Source organism: Cetorhinus maximus, chromosome 13 (assembly GCF_964194155.1).
Source record: "Cetorhinus maximus chromosome 13, sCetMax3.hap1.1, whole genome shotgun sequence".
In the NCBI taxonomy this organism is placed as follows: Eukaryota; Metazoa; Chordata; class Chondrichthyes; order Lamniformes; family Cetorhinidae; genus Cetorhinus; species Cetorhinus maximus.
Genome location: NC_135891.1, coordinates 117,115,653 through 117,136,382, shown reverse-complemented (window position 1 = coordinate 117,136,382; position 20,730 = coordinate 117,115,653). Strand labels below are relative to the sequence as shown.

At 45.9% G+C, this 20,730-nt stretch overlaps 1 protein-coding gene across 2 annotated transcripts in view; it reads right to left on the bottom strand.

Moving 5' to 3' along the window:
- Nucleotides 1-5,119: 5,119 nt before the first annotated feature.
- mef2b (myocyte enhancer factor 2b) overlaps nucleotides 5,120-20,730 on the bottom strand; it is a 123,473-nt gene continuing 107,862 nt past the window's right edge. For both annotated transcript variants that reach the window (XM_078556088.1, XM_078556089.1), the window contains exons 6-9: nucleotides 17,237-17,406; nucleotides 15,748-15,850; nucleotides 6,909-7,059; nucleotides 5,120-5,587 (exon numbers count right to left, since the gene is read on the bottom strand). In XM_078556088.1, the coding sequence (XP_078412214.1) occupies nucleotides 5,281-5,587; nucleotides 6,909-7,059; nucleotides 15,748-15,850; nucleotides 17,237-17,406 (731 nt within the window). In that variant the 3' untranslated portion in view covers nucleotides 5,120-5,280. The remainder of the gene's footprint in view (nucleotides 5,588-6,908; nucleotides 7,060-15,747; nucleotides 15,851-17,236; nucleotides 17,407-20,730) is intronic.

Genomic DNA, 20,730 nt, shown 5'->3' with positions numbered 1-20,730 from the left:
GGCGGATGAGATCTTAGCCTGGCATCACTTCCGAAAGATGGCATCTCCAAGGGGGTGGTACTCCCTCAGTGCTGTGTCGACACTATCAGTGTATCACACATCATGATAAATAAAAGCAAAATATTGCGGACACTGGAGATCTGAAATACAAACAGAAAATGCTGGAGAAACTCAACAAGTCTGGCAGAAGATGCCAGACCTGCTGAGTTTTTCCAGCACTTTTCATTTTTAATTCACACGTTATGACCACTTCCCCACTGACCTTGGTGGATGGACCTTCTCATGTTTCAACTGAGAAAGGCTCCCTGGGCTATGGTAGCATGGTGGCTTTGATAATAGCTTTCTGGAGTCCAAACCTCAGTTTTATGAATTTGAATTTAATAAATCTGGTCATTTGTGGGCTTGCGATGCCCATAAAACCTCGAGTGATTCACCAATATCCTACTGAGAGGGCAACGTGTCTGTCCTACCCATTACGGTTCTCCCTTACTATTTGTGATTGGAATTTAATACCCTCTTGAAGTCTCTCATTGACAAAAGAGCATCTAGGAGTGGAAAATAAATCTGGCTGTGCCATTGTCATCTTTTTTCATCTTTGGTTTTAGTTTTTCTACCATTGGCAGCTGTGCCTTCAGCTACCAAGCCGTTAAGCTCTGGAATTCCCTCCCTAAACCCCTTCATCTCTCTGCATCTTGCCTCCTTTAAGATGGTCCTTAAAACCTAACTCTTTGATGAACCTTTTGATCACCTGTCCCAATAGCTCCCCCTCAAAATTTTGTCTAATTACGCTCCTGTAAAGCAGCCTGGTATGTTTTATTGTGTTAAAGGTGCTAGAGAAATGCTGGTTGTTGTTTTTGAGGCCAGTGACAAGGTATAATAACTGGCGACTGACCCAAACCCATCTCCTTTCTGTTGGCCAGCTGAGGGTTAAAATGACCCCACCTCCCCACCTACCCCCCGCCGACCCCGGCGCTAATTTAGTTGCTTCTAAGTTTCCAGGTTTCTGCTTTAGTTGGCTCTGTGTTTCATCCCCACATCTCACTCAGTTCTGCTTTAAGGAAGGACAGCAATGGGACACAATGAAGCATGGTAAGAACTTTTATTTGTTTTTTTTAAGTTATCCCTGGAGAATTCCGCCTCTATCTTTATGTACAGGCCCAATTCTGGAGGTTTGAGGGGTGGAAAAGAAAGACAACACTGCAATATTCAAATGGAATCTCTAAAGCCAATTCGCAGAACCTTCTGGAAAGGTCGCAAACATTCTGAAATGGTACGGCAGCAAAGAACACAGCTTGGATGGGCAAAATAAACAACATCACTGAGCATCAGAGGGAGTCTCCATAGGGATTACGCTTCATTCAAACTAATGGGGAGGTGGGGTGGGAGTGGAGCTTGAGTAAGACTGTCTCCTGTTGGATCATCTGCATCGATTTTTTTTATTAATGGTCGTTAGCAAACTGAACAAACAGACCCTTTGAGTGCTGGACATCGCCTCCCAATTACATGCAGATTCTCAGATCCCCTCATCTACCTGCAGCCTATATCTTTCCTGCCATCAAATATAATAGCCTAAGACACACTGAACTGTCCAATGCCATGCCGATTCAGAATTGCTGCATCCTCTCCATTTCTTGATGCAACACCTTCTCCCTGCCTTTGACACCCTTCCCCCACCCACAATAACCCTGCCTATAGCATCCTCTCCACTCTTTCCTTGCTTGTAACGCTCTCCCCAACACTCTTCCCCTGCCTGGAAGATGAAGCAAACCAAGAAGCAGTGGTCAGGTGACAGAAAGCTTAGGCTTTGAGGGTCTATAGACTGTCAGGTGAAGGGAGGGCTGAGAGGTAGGAGAAGTGTCACTGTTTTGAAAATGAGTTAGATGAAGTGATTTTGTGATGAGTCTTCATTTCATCGCAGTGAGGATGCAGGGAAGGGTGGGTACAATTGGGGATTTGGAGTTTGAGAGGAAAAAAAGAGAGGAAAGTTTAGAAATGTTACAATGGAGAGAGAGAGAGAGAGTTTGGAAATGAAACTGAGAGGGATCGGCTAGGGCAATAAACTTGTTCTTGCACCTGGTCCAAAGATGCGAGGAAAGTGTTAGAAGAAACTTTCCACTGGATGGATTTGGATCTTATTAGGGAGCGAGAGCACAGTAAGCCTCAAAGGGTTGAGATGATATCAGACACAGATAAAAGGACATTGCAGCTAAATACAAGAACTGTGCTTTTTTTTTTTACATGCTTTAAATACAAAAATAAGATTGAAACTCAGTGTGTTCAGAGTTTGCAACACACCTTAAGTAACTCTCATTATAAATTAACTGATAAAGTACTGAAATTTCTTGCTGCCCTGTAAATCTCAGCAATAACTGTCATCACTTTCATCCAGATTGTTGCTATATTTGCTTTCCCTTGGGCAGTACAGAGAGGGACAGGATAACAGAGCTGGAGGATTCAACAAAGTTATTAAGATCTTCTTACTTTTGTAGGATAAAAGGTTTTATCGTGACTACAATACTGGATGTGGGAGAAGGTGACGGATAGTTTTCAGATGGGTTTGCGGGAGTGGGGAAGGGAACCTGGATCTGAGCTCTAAAACACCCTTGTATTCTGCAAAAATTTATACAAACTCTTACCAATCAAGGCACCAATCATTGCGGGGGGGGGGAAACAGCATTCCCTTTCAACAAAATAAGATGTTTGGTGCCTTTATCAGCCGATTGGGATTTCTGAGGGAATGTTTCATTGAATCGCTATGCTCCTTTTTGTTCCAAAGGCACTGGCTCTCAGTGAGGTACTGTCTCCCAGACACCAGAGGGGAGTTGAGGGGATGGGAAGGAAGTGGAGAGGGGAAGGGAAGGGAGAGGAGGAGGAGGGAGGCGATGCAAGGGCAAGGGAGGCGAGGCGAGGGAAGGGGAAGAGAGGCGAGGGAAGGGGAAGAGAGGCGAGGGAATGGGAAGAGAGGCGAGGGGAGGGGAAGAGAGGCGAGGGGAGGGGAGGGGAAGAGAGGCGAGGGGGGAAGAGAGGTGAGGGGACAGGAAGAGAGGCGAGGGAAGGGGAAGAGAGGCGAGGGAAGGGGAAGAGAGGCGAGGGAAGGGGAAGAAAGGCGAGGGAAGAGGAAGAGAGGCGAGGGGAAGGGAAGAGAGGTGAGGGAATGGGAAGAGAGGCGAGGGAAAGGGAAGAGAGGCGAGGGAAGGGGAGGTCGGTCGAGGGAAGGGGAGGCGAGGGAAAGGGAGGTGGGTCGAGGGAAGGGGAGATGGGGTGAGGGAAGGGGAGGTGAGGGGAGAGGTGGGTGGCAAGGGGAGAGTAGGGGGAGAAAACAGGAGGTGGGGGGAATTTATCTTAAATGCAGCTGGCAAGCTGCCTTATGATTGCTCCCAGACCAGGAACCTGTTTTTGAAAGGCATTGTGTCACTCACAGAATCACACCCTGGTGACACAAACGTGGCACAGACACCCTCTCTCTGTTTGTACAAAAAAAAATTGCCACACACGTTCCCTTTTACCCCCACCTTTAAACGGGTCTCACACCACAGAGACTAGAGTGACACAGAAATCTATTCGCACTGCGAAAAACCTTCACTTTTAAAAAATAAAACCGAACAATATTTAACAAATCAACAACTTCCCATTTGAAACTGGGGGTGGGGGGGTGGGGGAGCGGTTTAACCCTCCAGACTCGAATATTCAGGAGCATTGAGAACCTGTGATACATTCCCTCTGCATCCGGGAAAGCGGGGTAACCCAGAGCTTTATTTTTGTTCCATGGTTAGATTAACTGTGAACTGCGATGCCCAGAGTTTACAGAAACACATTTCCAGCCTGTGATATCCACGGAATAAATGATAGAATGTGTCATCTCTATGATCTAACGAAAGGCTGCTTTAACCTAACCTGCATGCCTGATGGGATCAGGTGTAACACCAGTTTTTACGCCCTACCTCATTTTACTTTTGGTTGGAGTGAGCGAGGGGTGATATCAAAAGGGATGCAAAGCCTGTGTTTCTCCCAATCCTGTGGGATTCCTGCCCAGTGGCCTAGGTTAAAATGAGCCCTCAACCCTTCCGAAAACACCATGTCTGATGGGTGCAGGAGTGAGAACGATCTGTGGGGCGTGAACAAGAATTGCTCCAATGGTCTCCATATTCAATTGCGTCTCCCTGTCCCATCTCCCCCCGCAACTTCTCAAAATGGCCAGATGTTGGATTACCAGCTGTCTTCCTATGTTGCCCTTGTGGCACTGTGGATCGGTGCAAATATGCCAATGCGAGGCAGGCAAGGATGAATTCCTGATCTTGGCTGCGGATGAGCTCAGAGTAGAAAGTAGTAACCCTCTGCTGCTGGACACCCACACCCATGGCTTACTGGGGAAATGCACCCCTCCCCATCCATGTAAAACCAAGGAAGTTGCCTGTATCAATTCCTGAATGTACAAGGTAGCATAATTTTAGCCAGGGCAGGTCGCATGGTGAAGGGGGTTGTGGGGGACTACATTTTGCCTCTCCACCCTAGGGGGTAAACGGGGGGAAACTTCCAGCCTCAGTTCCTGCGCCTGATCACTACCCAGCATTCCCTTGTGTGTGCTTCAATGGAGATCAGGCGAGAAGAGGACTGCGCGTGGCCGCGATGCCACATATAGTCAAACAGCCTGCCATTACACACGTGAGGAAGGGCCACTTGGGACAGGTGTTACCAGAGATGCCCAGCACCCGGAGAAACCATCGTCCCAGGGTGGCCTGTCTGGCTCTCCCCCCTCTCAGCCACGGTCCAAGAATTGAGCTTAGGATCTTTCATGGTCCATGTGGAAGCAAACACCTGGACGGGGGGTGGTGGGGGGAGGGGAGGGGAGGTGCGCGAGGCACATTTACCACACGCTTCCACAGAGATGAGCCGCAGATATTAAAGGGGGTGGGGAGGGAGAAGGAACAAAAAAAAAAAAAAAATAAATGCATCTAAGGACAGAAACAGAGCGACAGAAACCTGCGTGAAGGCCTCTAGCCAGCCGAGGTTCTGGGGAGAAGCCACAAAGAGGGACAGAAAGAGAAGCTGAGGAGCAGGGAACACCCCCTTTTCCTGCTCCCCCAACCCCACACCACCCCCCATCAAAGTGGTAAATGCCAGCCTGGTTCTCAAAGGGCTGGCCGATTCGATGGTAAATTAATCCCTGGCCCCTATGATGGAGAACACAGGAAGAACTGCAAAACAATAAAAGCAAGATCCAGGAGCTGCCTCCATCAGTTTTTTTTTTAAAATGGTAAATTTCGGCATAACCGCGGAGTGTCATCTCTGCCAGCCGTCCACAAGACGCATCCGCTTGGCTGTGAGGCTGTCCTCATCCCTGGCCGGGGGCCGGGTCAGCACAATGGGGCACTGGTAGCCCTTGGCGTAATCCTTGGGTTCTTCACAAGGGCTGTGGGCGCCGTCTAGCCCGCTGAGTGCCAATCGTCCCTCGTGGTGCTGGAACATTCCGCCGCCCCCTCCTCCGCCATCGCTGTGGGGGGAGGCACGTTCTGACTTGATGTTGACTGTTTGAAAGGTGGGCAAGGTCAGGCTGGAGCTCTGGCTCAAGTGGGAGTTGCCAATAACCCTAGTGGGGGGGGGAAGAGAGAGAGAGAGAGAGAGAGAGAGAGAGAAGGGAAAAATAAATTAGGTAGTGATTGACGTACATGTTAACTCCATCTACCCCGCACCCCCTTGCATTGGTTCCGTAACCCTCAATACCTTTCTCTAATAAAAACCCATGAACCTCAAAAGTTTTGCTCTTTTCTACTGACCCTCAACAGCTTTTTGCGAGAGAGTTCATCCCAGGTTTCCACTCCCCTGTGTGTGAAGAAGTGCTTCCTGACATCACCCCTGAATGGCCTGGCTCTCATTTTAACATTATGCCCCTCTTGGTTCTGGACTCCCCCCACCAGAGGAAATAGTTTCTCGCTATCTATTTTTTGTCAGCTCCTTTAATCAGCTTAAACACATCAGTTGTAACCTCCTTAAATCTTCTATCCTGGAGGGAATGCAGGCTTAGTCTGTGCAACAGTCCTCATAATTTAACCTTGTGGCCTCAGCCGAGAATCCATCTAATCCTTGAACCTTTCGTGAAGCACCTTTGTCCCAGCAGTCACTGTGTGAGGAGCTGAGGTTACTCAACAGTGTGTAAAAAATGATCTGCTTTCCGTTCTACTTGACAGGCGCCTTGATGTTAAGGCTTAATCAAACTAGGCTTGGGAATAGTCTCTCAAAAAGAAATGCACGATTTAAAAAAAAAATTAAAAATAAAGTTCAGGATCAAGGTCATCAGGTTTTAAGTTACAGTCCTAAAGAAACATGATGTGATTTGTTTCTGACACAATGCAGTGTGATTATTGCCAGGCCCCGTATGTGTACAGTGCACATTCTTCAAGCTCGCCCATGTTTATGGGCCAAAAGCAGGAGGCAAATCCAATGCTTTCACTCCAGGCTTGGCGGCTCCATGTTAAAAATCAAACTAGCATTAGGTGGGGCCTGGGAACAGATAAGGGATGATTATGGCTGCGTATAGTGACATTACAGGTCCTGCGGAAGATGGAGATGAATGGGTAATTCTCCTGTCAATCACACCTGAAGGTCACACTGCTGCAAGTGACTGGGATGGATTCTACACACACACACACACACAATCTGTGTTATGTAACTATCCTCCATTCACTGAACCTTGCTAGATAAATCACCCTGCTATTATCAGAAGTTGCTGTAGTTTAGATCATGAGGTCTGTTTGCTGTAGTTTGCCGAGGCTCTTTTTAAATAGACTTTGTTTAGTTTTGCTGCTGTAAAATAAACTGTTTGCAAAGAGCGCCTGTCTGCCTCCAGTTCTTTGGCGAACAGAGCTGCCCATTGACACTCAGGATGGTTACTGGCAGAGTATATGACTTACCCCAAATGGGGGTGTGCTGAAGATTGAAGGTCATTCTGGTGCGGATGATGGTGTTGGTGCTGCCGCGGCTGCCAAATAGCAGCCTGGTCCTGATGGACTCCACCCGGTGAGTTGTACACAGAGACAGAAGCATTGTCATTCAGTGAGTAACCTGTAGATCAACAGGGAACAGGAAAAGAAGGTGACATTTAATTAAACTCGGTGGTTGTATGTGAGATTGGAGGAACTTTAGAATAAGCAAGTTGTTGAGGTCTGGGACGCATTGCCTGAAAAGGTGGTGGAAGCAGACCGAATAGCAACTTTTAAACGGGAAAAACTTGAAAAGGAAAAACTTGCAGGGCTGTGGGGAAAGAGAGAGGGAGTGAGACTAATTGTACACCTCTCTCAAAGAGTCAGCACAGGCACAAAGGGCTGAACGGCCTCCTTCTGCATTCTAGGCTTCTATTTATTTAATCAGCATCAGCCATGGCTGTTAGTGGCTCTCTCGAATCTGAGTCAGAATGCTAGAGACTCGAGCACAAAAGCTTTGCTAATGTTCCTAGTGCAGGTACTGAGGGGGTGCTGCGCTGTCAGAGATGCCAGCTTTCACATGACACATTTAACCGAGGCCAATCTGCCCTGTCAAGTGGGCATAAAAGATCCAATGGCCACTATTTCAAAGAAGATCAGAGAGTTCTTCATGATATCCTGTCAATATTTCATGCTCAACAAACATTAAAAAAAATGATCTGGCCATCGGGGGAGATGGTGTGTAAGAAGTGGTAATGTCACTGGACTAGTGGCCCAGGCTAATGCTCATGGGTTCAAATCCCACCACGGTAGCTGGTGGAATTTAAATTCAATTAATTAAATCTGGAATTGAAAGCTAGTCCTATGGTCACCATTAATGAGGCAATCATTGACTGTTGTAAAAAAACAAAACTCATCTAGTTCACTAATGCCCTTTAGGGAAGGAAATCTGCCGTCCTTACCTGGTCTGGCCTACATGTGACTCCAAACCCACAGCAAAGTGGTTGACTCTTAACTGCCCTCTGAAATGGCCTTAGAGAGCCAGTCAGTTCAAGGGCAATTAGGAATGGGCAACAAATGCTGGCTGTGCTGGCGATGCCCACATCCCATGAAAGAATATATTTTTTAAAATGTCACTGCTGTTTGTGGGATCTTTCTTTGTGTAAATTGGCTACTGTATTTCCCCACATTATAACAGTGACCACATTGCGAAAGCGCTTCTTTGGCTGTAAAATGCAACATCCTGGGGTGGTGAAAGGCGCTATATAAATGCAAGTGAGTCTAACCACTGGCGCATATCAAAGGCCCCTGACTCTCCTGCCAGTCGACATGACAAGCTGCAGAGGCGGGTGTAAAACAGAGCCAAATGCAGGCTGATCCAGGGATCACAAAAGGTGACAAAATGGGGTGAGCAACCATAGAACTAATTGCCAACTCTGGTTGAACATACTTCTGTCCAATTCCTGTGATGTGAGCTCTCTTCTCCAACCGCCTGTCTGGTCAAACAGCCCTCATACTTTCCTGCCATTCCCCCAACGATCCTCTTTAATTAATAAACAAAAACGTTCAATGGAAATAAAATAAACACCTATCCCCTCACTCCCCACCCCAGGATTTGCTCTCAGCCAGTGACCCCGGTGACGAATGTTTAACTTCTGGAGGCTCCAGGGCAATCCTGGAGGGTTGGCAACCGAGGAGACAATCCTAATTGGAACCAAGGCGGCAGCCAAACCAACTAATTTAGGTTATTGATGCTAGTGAAGCCTCTTTTAAAGCCATCATCGATGGGGACAAAATTAAACTTGGCCCAAGAGCAAAGAGACTTTACTTTGCCCCTTAATGGGCTGCACCATGATCAACGTCAACAGTAAAATTAGCCTCCACGGGAAACAAGGATCCAATTCTCAGCCTGTGATGATCGGAACGCGTGCCGGAGTTGGCCGCCTGCCCACCGATAACTGAAAGGCCTTTTAAGGCCGTTAAGAACCTAGTCAACTTGAAACTTACGCTGCCCGTCCAGCCTAACGGTCGGCGGGACAGGCGAAAAGGCCAAGCGGCCTTTACATTTTTTAGGAAACCTCATCCACGAGCGGGATGAAGTTTCCTAAAGCTAACACGAACTAAATAAAACCTTTATTTTGGAAATAAAAACATGTCCCATCTCATGTGACATGTTTCATTAAGTTTTTAATATCTTTAAGCGCTTCAATCTCCCTGAGGCAGCTCCGTGTCTCAGGGAGACTGAAGCACTCTTTCACGTGTATGCGCGAACTGCGTGCTAGGCTCGACTCTCCCTCCTCCTCCCCCCAGCCCTGCACAGGTTGGGCTCCGTTTGCGTTTGCGATCCATGCAGTGGCGGGCCTTAATTGGCCCGCCCGACGTGAAACCACGGTGCGGGGCTGATCGCGAATGGTGGTCGTCTCCCCGCCCGTCTCCGCCGAGCCCACCCGACGAGGGGAAATTTCAGGCCATTGAGTATATCTAAGACAGATGATTGATTCCACTAGCGCCCAAAAATCCAAGAATGGGGGTGGGGGGGTGGGTGATAGTCGAGTTGAGACAGGAAATTGATCATGATCTAATTAAATGGCGGATCAGATCCAAGCGGATGCAAGTTCCACTCCTTTTCCATTTTCTCCATGTCGGCTGTTTACCGGATTCAGTTGTCCTAGCCTCATTCAGCCATGAGGTGGCAGTAGTAAACAACAAGTCCAGCAAGATTAGTCAGGGAACATCAAACTTCCACTTAACATTGTCCCTGTTCACTGTTAAATTTGTAGTCTGAAACCAATGTCTGCATTGTGCTCACCTCTTAGGCTTAGGTTACAAAGCATCACACAATGAAATGTGGCCGCAAAGGAACTCTGTGTGTGTGCTCTCTGCTGTCTGGGAAGCTAATTATAAACAGGTATGAGCCTGCGAGCAGCAGCAAGCACAGTTCCGTTAACATCAAAAAGTTCTATTTCAGATCAGAGTGATGAGCAAAAATGTCTCCTCTATCTTCTGGCTGTAAGGGACCAATGCAAAATGGACTTTGCACATTCACCCCTGCTCCTAGCATTGGTGTGGTCAACGCCACAGAACAACTCCTAAATTGGAATGAATTGACAAGGGTCATGCTGCACTTTGTGGGACCATGCTGTGTGCAATTTGGCTGCCACGTCTTCTATCAGCAGTGCTGCAGAATGGCTGCTGTTGAAGGAATTAAGAACAGTCACACTGACATTGCGAGCCGCTATTGTGAAGTTAGAGTTCAGTTGTGTGCACACCATAGAGAGAGCTTTACTCTGTATCGAACCCTGTGCTGTACCTACCCTGCGAGTGTGGGGGCAAGGGATCAAATTTGGGAAGATGTAGTAAACCAAAGAGTAGAGGCAAGGCAAGAGAGAAAGGTATTAATGTGGGAAATGATGAACAGACCGTGACAGGAAGGGACAGATCTAAGAGTAAAACAGCAGATAAGGCTAGATGCTGCAAAAATAATGAAAGGACAAAACTAATAGCTCTGTATCCAAACACACGTAGCATTCAAAACAGTTGAACTGATAGCGCAAATAGAAATAAATAGGAACGATCTGATAGCCATTACAGAGACATGGTTACAGGCTGACATAGATTGGGACCTAAATATTGAAGGATACGCGACATTTAGGAAGGACAGGGAGCTAGGAAAAGGTGGAGGGGTGGCTCTGTTAATTAATGATGGTATTAGCACATTAGAGAGGGCTGACCTAAATTCAGGAAACCAGGATGTAGAAGCAGTTTGCGTTGAGAAGAGAAATGATAAAGGCAAGAAGTCACTTGTGGGAGTGGTGTACAGGCCTCCTAATTGTAACCACACAGTAGGACAGAGTATAAAAGAAGGGATAATGGGAGCTTGTCAGAAAGGTACAGCAATAATCATGGGGGATTTTAGTCTACATGTAGACTGGAAAAATCAGATGGGCAAAGGTAGCATGGAAGAAGAGTTCATAGAATGTTTTCGGGATAGTTTCTTAGAGCAGCACATTCTGGTGCCAACAAGAGAGCAGGCTATACTAGACCTGTTATTGAGCAACAAGACAGGATTAATTGATATCCTCATTGTCAAGGCACCCCTAGGTAGCAGTGATCATAATATGATTGAATTTTACATTCATTTTGAGGGAGAAATGAGTGCGTCCAAGGCTAGCTTTTTAAATTTAAATAGGGGCAATTATGAGGGCATGAAAGCAGAGCTATCTAAAGCGAACTGGCAAATGAGGTTAAGGGATAGGTCAACAGAGGTTCAGTGGCAGACATTTAAAGGGATGTTTCAGAATACACAGAATATATATTTTCCAATGAGAAAGAAAAATTCCAAGGGGAGGGCCCACTATCCGTGGTTAACTAAAAAAGTTAAAGACAGTATTAAACTTAAAGAAAAAACATATAATTACACAAAGACGGGTGGCAGATCAGAAGATTGGACAGAATATAAAGAACTGCAAAGAATGACAAAAAGATTAATAAGGAGGGAAAAATTAGAGTACAAGAGAAAGCTAGCTAGTAATATAAAGATGGATATCAAGAGTTTCTATCGATATTTAAATAAGAAAGGAGTTAACAAAGCGAGCGTTAGTCCTATGGCGAGTGCGCCGGGGAGTTGATAATGGAAAGTAGGGAGATGGCAGATGAATTAAACAGGTATTTTGCTTCTGTCTTCACTATAGAGGACACAAGTAACATCCCAGAAGTAGCTGCAAATCAGGAAATTGGGAGGGGAGGGGGAGGGGGAACTCAGGAAAATTACAATCACCAGGGAAGTGGTATTGAGCAAATTGTTGGGGCTGCGGGCTGACAAATCCCCAAGTCTTGATGGACTTCACCCTAAGGTCTTGAAAGAAGTGGCTATTGAGATAGTTGATGCACTGGTTTTAATTTTCCAAAATTCCCTAGATTTTGGGGAAGGTTCTACTAGATTGGAAAATAGCAAAAGTAACTCCTTTATTCAAAAATGGAGGGAGACAGAAAACAGGAAACTATAGACTAGTTAGCTTAACGTCTGTCATAGGGAAAATGTTAGAAGCTATTATTAAAGATGTTATAGCAGGTGACTTAGAAAAAAATCAAGGCAATCAGGCAGAGATGGTTTTGTGAAAGGGAAATCATGTTTAACCAATTTATTGGAGTTGTTTGATGGAGTCACATGTGCTGTGCATTAAGTGGAACTGGTGGATGTGCTGTACTTAGATTTCCAGAAGGCATTTGATAAAGTGTCACATCAAAGGTTATTGTGGAAAATAAAAGCTCACTATGTAGGGAGTAACATATCTGCATGGATAGAAGTTTGGCTAAATAACAGGAAGCAGAGAGTTGGCATAAATAGGTCTTTCTTTGGTTGGCAGGATGTGACGAGTGGTGTACCACAGGGATCAGTGCTGGGGCCTCAACTTTTTACAATTTATATAAATTACTTGGATGAAGGGACCAAAGGAAAGGTTGCTAAATTTGCTGATGACACAAAGATAGATAGGAAAATAAATTGTGAAGAGGACATAAGGAGGCTACAAAGTGACATTGGTAGGCTAAGTGAATGGGAAAAGATCTGGAAAATGGAGTATAATGTGGACAAATGTGCAATTGTCCGTTTTGGCAGGAGGAATAAAAAAGAAGCATATTATCTAAATGGTGAGAAATTGCAGAGCTCGGAGATTCAGAGGGATCTGGGTGTCCTAGTGCATGAATCACAAAAGGCTACTATGCAGGTACAGCAGGTAATTAGGAAAGCTAATAGAATGTTATCATTTATTGTGAGGAGGATTGATTACAAAAGTAGGGAGGTTTTGCTTCAGTTGTACTAGGCACTGGTCAGACCACATCTGGAGCACTGTGTACTGTTCTGGTCTCCTTATTTAAGGAAAGATGTAAATGCATTAAAAGAAGTTCAGAGAAGGTTTACAAGACTAATACCAGGAATGGTCAGGTTGTCTTATGAGGAAAGGTTGGACAGGTTTCTCTAGTTGGTAGGATGTGATGAGTGGTGTACCACAGGGATCAGTGTTGGGGCCTCAACATTTTATAATTTATATAAATAACTTGGGTGAAGGGACCAAAGGAATGGTTGCTAAATTTAGGTATCCACTGGAGTTTAGAAGGGTAAGAGGTGACTTGATTGAAACCTTTAAGATCCTGAGGGGTCTTGACAGGGTGGATGTGGAGAGAATGTTTCCTCTTGTTGGAGAATCTAGAACTAGGGGTCACTGTTTAAAAATAAAGAGTCGCCCATTTAAAACAGAGATGAGGAGAATTTTTTTCTCTCAGAGGGTCGTGAGTCTTTGGAACTCTCTTCCTCAAAAGGCGGTGGAAGCAGAGCCTTTGAATAGTTTAAAGGCAGGGCTTGATTAACAAGGGGGTGAAAGGTTATCGGGGGTAGGCAGGAATGTGAGGTTGAGGTTACAATCAGATCAGCCATGGTCTTATTGAATGGCAGAGCGGGTTCAAGGGGCTAAGTGGCCTACTCCTGTTCCAAATTCATATGTTTGATGGGGACAGTGTAGAGGGAGCTTTACTCTGTATCTAACCCCATGCTGTACCTATCCTGGGAGTGTTTGATGGGGACAGTGTAGAGGGAGCTTTACTCTGTATCTAACCCCGTGCTGTACCTGTCCTGGGAGTGTTTGATGGGGACAGTGTAGAGGGAGCTTTACTCTGTATCTAACCCCGTGCTGTACCTATCCTGGGAGTGTTTGATGGGGACAGTGTAGAGGGAGCTTTACTCTGTATCTAACCCTGTGCTGTACCTGTCCTGGGCGTGTTTGATGGGGACAGTGCGGAGCAGGCTTGTCCTGGGTTGGATGCAGCCCCACTCCCTCCGAGGCATTTTCATCTGACCCGCCACATCGTTGGACTCAACTTTCCCGACAGAATTTTGAAAAAATGCTGAGAGCCTGCCCATCCAATCACAGGCTGCTTTCTCCCCGTATTGGCTGCTGATTGGCAGCCACTGGTGACCCTATCAGCAGCCAATGCAGGGAGGAACCAGCGTGTGATTGGACGGGCTTCACGTAATCAGTTGCCAGTTAAGTTTTAATGTCTCAGTGCCTTGCAGAGGAGCTCAGAGCAACAGGTACGTTCAGTGGGGGGCGTCTGCAAAGGGTCTGGGGGTGCTCGGAGCTGGTGGGCCCATTGGGGAAAGGGGGGTGGTGGTGGTGGGGGAAGCACAGCTGAACGCGATCTCTGGAACCCCGGAGCTCAGGCGGCCTTGGTTTTGATTTTCACCGGGGAGTGGGGGTTGCAGGTGCTCGACGCTGTGGAGACGGCAGCCCCGATGTCGAGGGGCCTCCCTTTTATTTTTCTCCGCGTTCTCAGAGCTGGTGGGGCCGGACCCCAGGCGGCCTCGAATTTAATTGACTCAGTGGGGTGCTCGGAACTGCGACTTTGTGCCAAAGGGGCGTAGTGGGGGTCAGGCCGGACTTTGGGTGGGCGTCCTCACTGCAAATTTGAGCTGGGGGGGTTGTGTGGTTGGGGTGTGTGTGAGAGAGAGAGAGAGAGAGGCAAGTGTGTGTGTGAGAGAGAGAGAGAGGTGAGTGTGAGTGTGCGTGCGTGTGTGAGAGGTGAATGTGTGTGTGTGATAGTGTATGTGTGAGAGAGAGGGTGAGTGAGAGAGAGAGAGAGAAAGAGGGATGTGTGTGTTTTAGAGAGGGGTGGGAGAGTGTATGTATGGCTCATTCTAGTCTCAGGGTTCTCATTCACCCTCACCCCCACACACCAAGAGGCACTTCACCCACTCTCACAGTGGGCGAGGGTGATTGAGTGAGCACCCAGAGACTGGGAGTGAGCTGAACACTCCCATCTTTTCAGACTGGTGGGCGGCCTCTTTATGGTCGTCTTTATTTATTGCTCATTTTAAAAAATTATCAATTTATTGTTGTGACTATTTTGTGCTCAGCAAGTTGTTCCTTTCATACATCAGCATTTTTAAAAAATGTAATGTTGTGCTGAACCTTATCTTTCTGAAAATTGTTCATCAGCCCCACGAGTGTGAGGAAAATTGAAGTGTGCCCCCTACCCCACGCAAAAAGATTGGACAAGCCTGATGCAGAGGGAGCTTTGCTCTGTATTTGATGTATAGGTTAGGAGTCAGATGGAGTGTTTAATGGGCAGCCAATTCCTTATTGGCTGGTTTACATTCTCACTGAACATTAAAGTGATTCCCGAATGTGCACACAGTTACAGGAACAATATAGCAATGAGCAGATAATCTGTTTTTAGTGGTATTGATTGAGGGATAAATATTGGCCAGGTCACTGGCAAAACCTCCCCTGCTCTTATTCAGTGTCACGAGATCCTACTACACCTACTAGAAAGGGCAAATGGGGCCTGGGCCTCGTCCAAAAGACAGCACCTCTGACAGTGCAGCACTTCCTCAGTGCTACCACGAGGAATATCAGCCTGGATTATATTCTCCAATTCTGCAGAATCTTCTGACTCAGGAGCAGGAGAGCTACCAACTGAGCCAGGTTGACACATAGGGCACAGGGATATACTTCCACTAGCCCTAGCTATCTTCTGACACCTTTTTCACACGACAGCCTATGTAGTGGGTGTTGTCAGCCTGTTTGACTGAATGTGTTACAGATGAGACTAGTTCTAGCACCTTATCATTGGCCTATGATCAGTCAACTCAGTATAGGTCAAGGACAATCAAGCCTGACATCTTCCTGCTCTCTAAGGCTTACAGAAGGAAGCACTGACCTGCCAAAGCATTAGAGTTGCCTTTACTGCCCTGTAATGTGGGAGTGAGGGTGGGGATGGAACAATCACAAGGGAGTACATGTATACTAGTATACTAATCAGCAAATATTCCTACCAGTTAGGCTGGAGGAGTAACCCCCTAATCCATGGCCAGTTAGACTGGGAGTTGTCATGGTAACCATCGGTGAGGTGGGTTGTAGAGTTGAAGTATTCGTTCTCTGGTGAGAGAAAGGAAGGTTAAAAATAGCATATAAAATTCTTCACGTCAGAATATTTATTTCTTGCATAATTGTATATGAAATATCCTAAAATGGGACATCAAATGCTTCCATGTCAGAATCAAGCTCTGCCTGGTCAGATGTAATTCCTGCCCTCCACCCTTACAAACTTTTCCTTTTGTTCTTTCCTATTGCCACCGCCCCCGCTCCCAAAACTATCTCCCCCCCCTGCCCCCACCCTCCCAAAAACCCCGCTGGTCATCAGCATGAAACGTTAACTGTCTCTTTCTCCATAGATGCTGCCAGATCTGCTGAGTATTTCAATGACTGTATCATGGGTTAGATCCAATGTAAAGCTCCCTCTTGTCCATCAATGAAACTCAGTCTGAACCATTTTCCAGCCACTTGAATGGCCACTTTGAACAAGGTTGCCAATTTAGTGTAAAGTTATAGGTAGTTTTATAATGTAGACTTGGCACGGGAAATTGGATTGAGTACTGATGGAAAGCGACCAATGTCACCTCTGCAATGATGAATCAATAACTCCCAGGTCAGTTACACTACATTTAGACAAAGGAAAAAGCTTCCTCTATCCTGCCGCTTCTTTGGCTCAGACTCAGTATACTACCCCTCACACCTCTGGGAGTGGCTTTTCAATTTTAGCTATGGCCAACTTGTTTCAAATCTGCACCCATATTATTCTGTTGGCCAACAGCCTCCGCCAGTGGGATTGTCCAAAGTCAATGGTACAGCCTATCAGATAGGTGAGACATTCATCCAATCAGTGCCTCAGACAGGGTGTGACAAAGCTTCACTACATTGATTCCTGGGATGAGAGAGTTGTTCTATGGGGAGACATGCGTCTATACTCTCTGAAGAATGAGAGGTGTTCTCATTGAAGCATGTAAGATTCTGAAGGAGTTCGAGAGGCTGTTTCCCCTGGCTGGAGAGTCTAAAAACTAGGGGGTAGAGTCTCAGGTTGAGGTGGGCCATTTAAAACTGAGGTGAGGAAAAATTTCTCCACTTGGAATCTTTGGTATTCTCTACCCAGAGATCTGTGGATGATCGGTGATTGAGGATATAAGATTTTTGGAATGTAAGGGTGTCAGACGGGGGAAATGGAATTGAGGTTGAAAATCAGTCTTGATCTTATTGAATAGTGCAACAGGTTTGAGGAGCAGTATGGCCTACTCCTGCTCCAATTTCTTATGTTCTTGTGATATTATTAAGGCTTTTCATCCATGTCCCCAAAGGGCAGTGTGTTACCCCACTGCCAGTGTGTGTTTTCCCAGGATTATCATCTAACTGCAGAGGAAAGTCAAAGGGATTCTGGTAACCAGCGAAATGTAGGAATAAGTGGCCAACCAATCGGAATTAAGCACTCACCAGTGAAGCAACCATGTTCCTGGAGCCAGTTGAGACCACGTGCATTTCACCTCTTCGGTTGTCGGGGCCAAGGTTCACAGGGGTCGGGGACCTTGTTGCCATGTTTCTATTAAGGTTACCAGGGGAGACCAGCATCCCTGGTGAGACATGGGTATTCAAGTAACCAGCACCTGTCACACAAAAGGAAACCAGCATATGGTGATAAATAAACAGGTAAACTCGATTTGACCACATTTACATTGCTGGTTTATCTTTAAAACTGGAGAAATCTAGGTGAATGGCCAAGGCTCACAATAGAAGACAAAATCAATGGTGAAAATATTAGGTGAAGAGGTAAGGGATATCGAGAAGTGGTAGGATTTGAACCCATGTCTCCAGAGCATTAGCCTGGGCCTCTGGATTACCACTATGCCAACGTCACCCCTTTAGACATTATAGCTTAGATATTAGAATCATGTAGATTGTTGGAGGGAGCAAAGGTAAAACATCATCCTGCCCTACGACCCTCTGAGATTCCTGTGTTTCTCCAATTCCATCTTCCTGTTCATCTCCCCATTCCTTTGCTCCACCATTGGCAGCTGTGTCTTCATCCACCTAGGCCCTAAACTCTAGAATTCCCCACCTAAACCTCTCCATTTCTTTTTGTTTCTTTCTCTGCTCCTTGAAGACCCCCCCCTACAACTTAACTCTTTGACGAAGCTTTTGGCCAACTGTCCTAATATCTTGTTCTTTGGCTTTATTATGAAAGGAATTGAACATAAAAGTAAGGATGTTACTTTTATACAGTTTTACAGGGCATAGGTGAGACCGCATCTCGAATACTGTGTGCAGTTTTGGTCTCTTTATTTAACGAAGGGTGTAAATGCGTTGGAAGCGGTTCAGAGGAGGTTTACTAGATTGATACCTGGATTGAGCAGGTTGTCTTATGAGGAAAGGTTGGACAGGCTGAGCTTGTTTCCACTGGAGTTTAGTAGAGTGAGGGGTGACTTGATTGAAGTATATAAGGTCCTGAACGGTATTGACAAGGTGGACGTGGCAAGGATGTTTCCTCTTGTGGGTGAGTCCAGAACTAGGGGGCACTGTTTTAAAATTAGGGGTCGCCCTTTTAGGACAGAGACGAGGAGAAATCTTTTCTCTGAGGATTGTGCGACTTTGGAACTTCTGCCTCAGAAGGCGATGGAGGTGGGGTCATTGAATGCTTTTAAGGCAGAGATAGATTCTTGTTAGGCAAGGGAATCAAAGGTTATCGGGGGAAGATGGGAATGTGGAATTCAAAACACGAACAGATCAGCCATGATCTTATTGAATGGTGGAGCTGGCTTGAAGGGCCGAATGGCCTAATTCTGCTCCTATTTTGTATGTTTGCAATTACATTGCTGTGAAACGTTAATTCTGTTTCTCTCCACAGGTGCTCCCTGGCCTGCTGAGTGTTTCTGCCATTTTCTGTTTCTATTGCAGAATGTAGCACTGGTTAGATCCACACTAAAGCTTCCTCTGCTCTGCCCCATCAATGGATCTCAGCCTTAACCTCATACCAGTCACCTGTGTGGCCATTTTGAGCAAGGTTACTAATTTAGTGGCAAATTATGGGTGGTTTATAATGCAGACTGGCTGTCCTTGAATGATAGCATCCAATATTTTCTCTACACTGACCTGAAACGTTAATGCTGTTTCTCACTCTGCAGATGCTGTCCGGCCTGCTGAGTGTTTCAGGTTGATTACACTCCTGGAAGCACCTTGGGACGTTTTACGATGTTAAAGGTGCTATATAAATGCAGGTAGTTGTCGTAAGAGGCCACGTTTGACTGTTTCTGATGTGCATTGAGTTTACTTGACAGAGGAAGAGCCTGGTAGATCAGGGAATTTTTAATAAATTGATTCTCAGGATATAGGCCTCACTGGCAAGTCCGACGCTTACTGCCCGACCCTAGTCGCCCTGAGTTCCGGGCAGCCACTCGGGGCAGTTGAGAGTCAACCATGCTGGTGTGCGACTGGAGTCACATATAAGCCCAGGTCAGGTGAGGACGGCAGGTTTCCTTGTCTAAAAGGATATCATTGAACCAGTTTGGTTTTTGACAACAGGTTTGTGGCCACTTCTACTGATGCCAGCCTTTTATTTCATTCCTTTGAAACCAATTTAAATTCTCAAACTGCCATGATGGGATTTGAATTGCCGTAGCCAGGCCTCTCGGTTAGCTTTAAAATAACCACTGCACTGCTACACCCTAATTTGGGTTCAGGGTTGACCTGTGAGTGTTTGACGCTGACACCATCTGCTCAAAATAGAATGCGCTTCATTCTCCAGCACTAACACCCCGACCCCTGTGAATACACAACAGTTATACTGCGTGAAGTTGACAGTAGGCTTAAGTTCAATTCCTGATCTGTACTGTACTCAGCTGGGACTTCACTTATTGTCTGGCCTACACAGAAAAATGAAAGACTTGCATTTCTGTAGCGCCTTTCATGACCTCAGGACGTCCCAAAGCACTTTACAGCCAATGAAGCACTTTTAAAGTGCGGTCACTACTGAAATGCAACAGGCATATGCACTGCAAACTCTTACAAACAGCAATGTAATAATGGCCAGATAATCTGTTAATACCAGATAATGACCTGTTTCAGGTTTTCATTGAGACACAAATATTGGCCAGGACACCGGGGATTACTTCCCTCTTTTTCTTCAAGATAGCACCATGAAATATTTTACATCCAACTGGGGGTGCAGACAGAGCCTCAGTTTAACAACTCATCTGAAAGACAGCACCCCAACAGTCTGTACCAGTACTGGAGCCTCAGTCTGGATTTTTGTGCTCAAGCCTCTGGACTGGGACTTGTACCCACAACCTTTTGATTCAAAGGCAAGAGGGATACACACTGAGCCTCAGCAGATACAGAAAGGTCACTTGAGATAAGGTTGGAGAAAGCTGTCATAGAATCACACAATCCAGGAAGTCATTCAGCCCATCGTAATTGTGTCAGCTCTTCAAAGGAGTTTATCTAATTAGTCTTACTCCCCCTGCACTTATAACTTTACAAGGTTTTCTCCTTGTCGTCTTGCCACACCAGTAAAAATAAATCTTTGAGTAGCAATACCAGCTTAAAGACTCCTCAATCTGTGAATTTGTGGCTTGGGGCATTACCTGAATCTCTTGCTTTGTGAAGATGGTACATATCTTTTGATAACAGATGACAGAGGTAAGGGATGGTTTCTACTGAGCACTGGGACACAATATCAAAGTACAGGGGTGAAACCAAGACATTAACTCTCCACTGCTAGTGCTAAAAATAGATTATGGTCACCTCTAGTTTCTCACCCCGACTCAGACAAATGCTGTACTTAAAATACTTGGACAATGACTTCTGTACACATCTTGAAATTAATTTGTTCAGACTTAGGTATCAGTTATGTTAAATATAAACCACCCGAACCTCGCAATGATATTTCAGCCTGTCTTTCACTCCCAGGTGTCTGTTATCTGTTATTCCATATA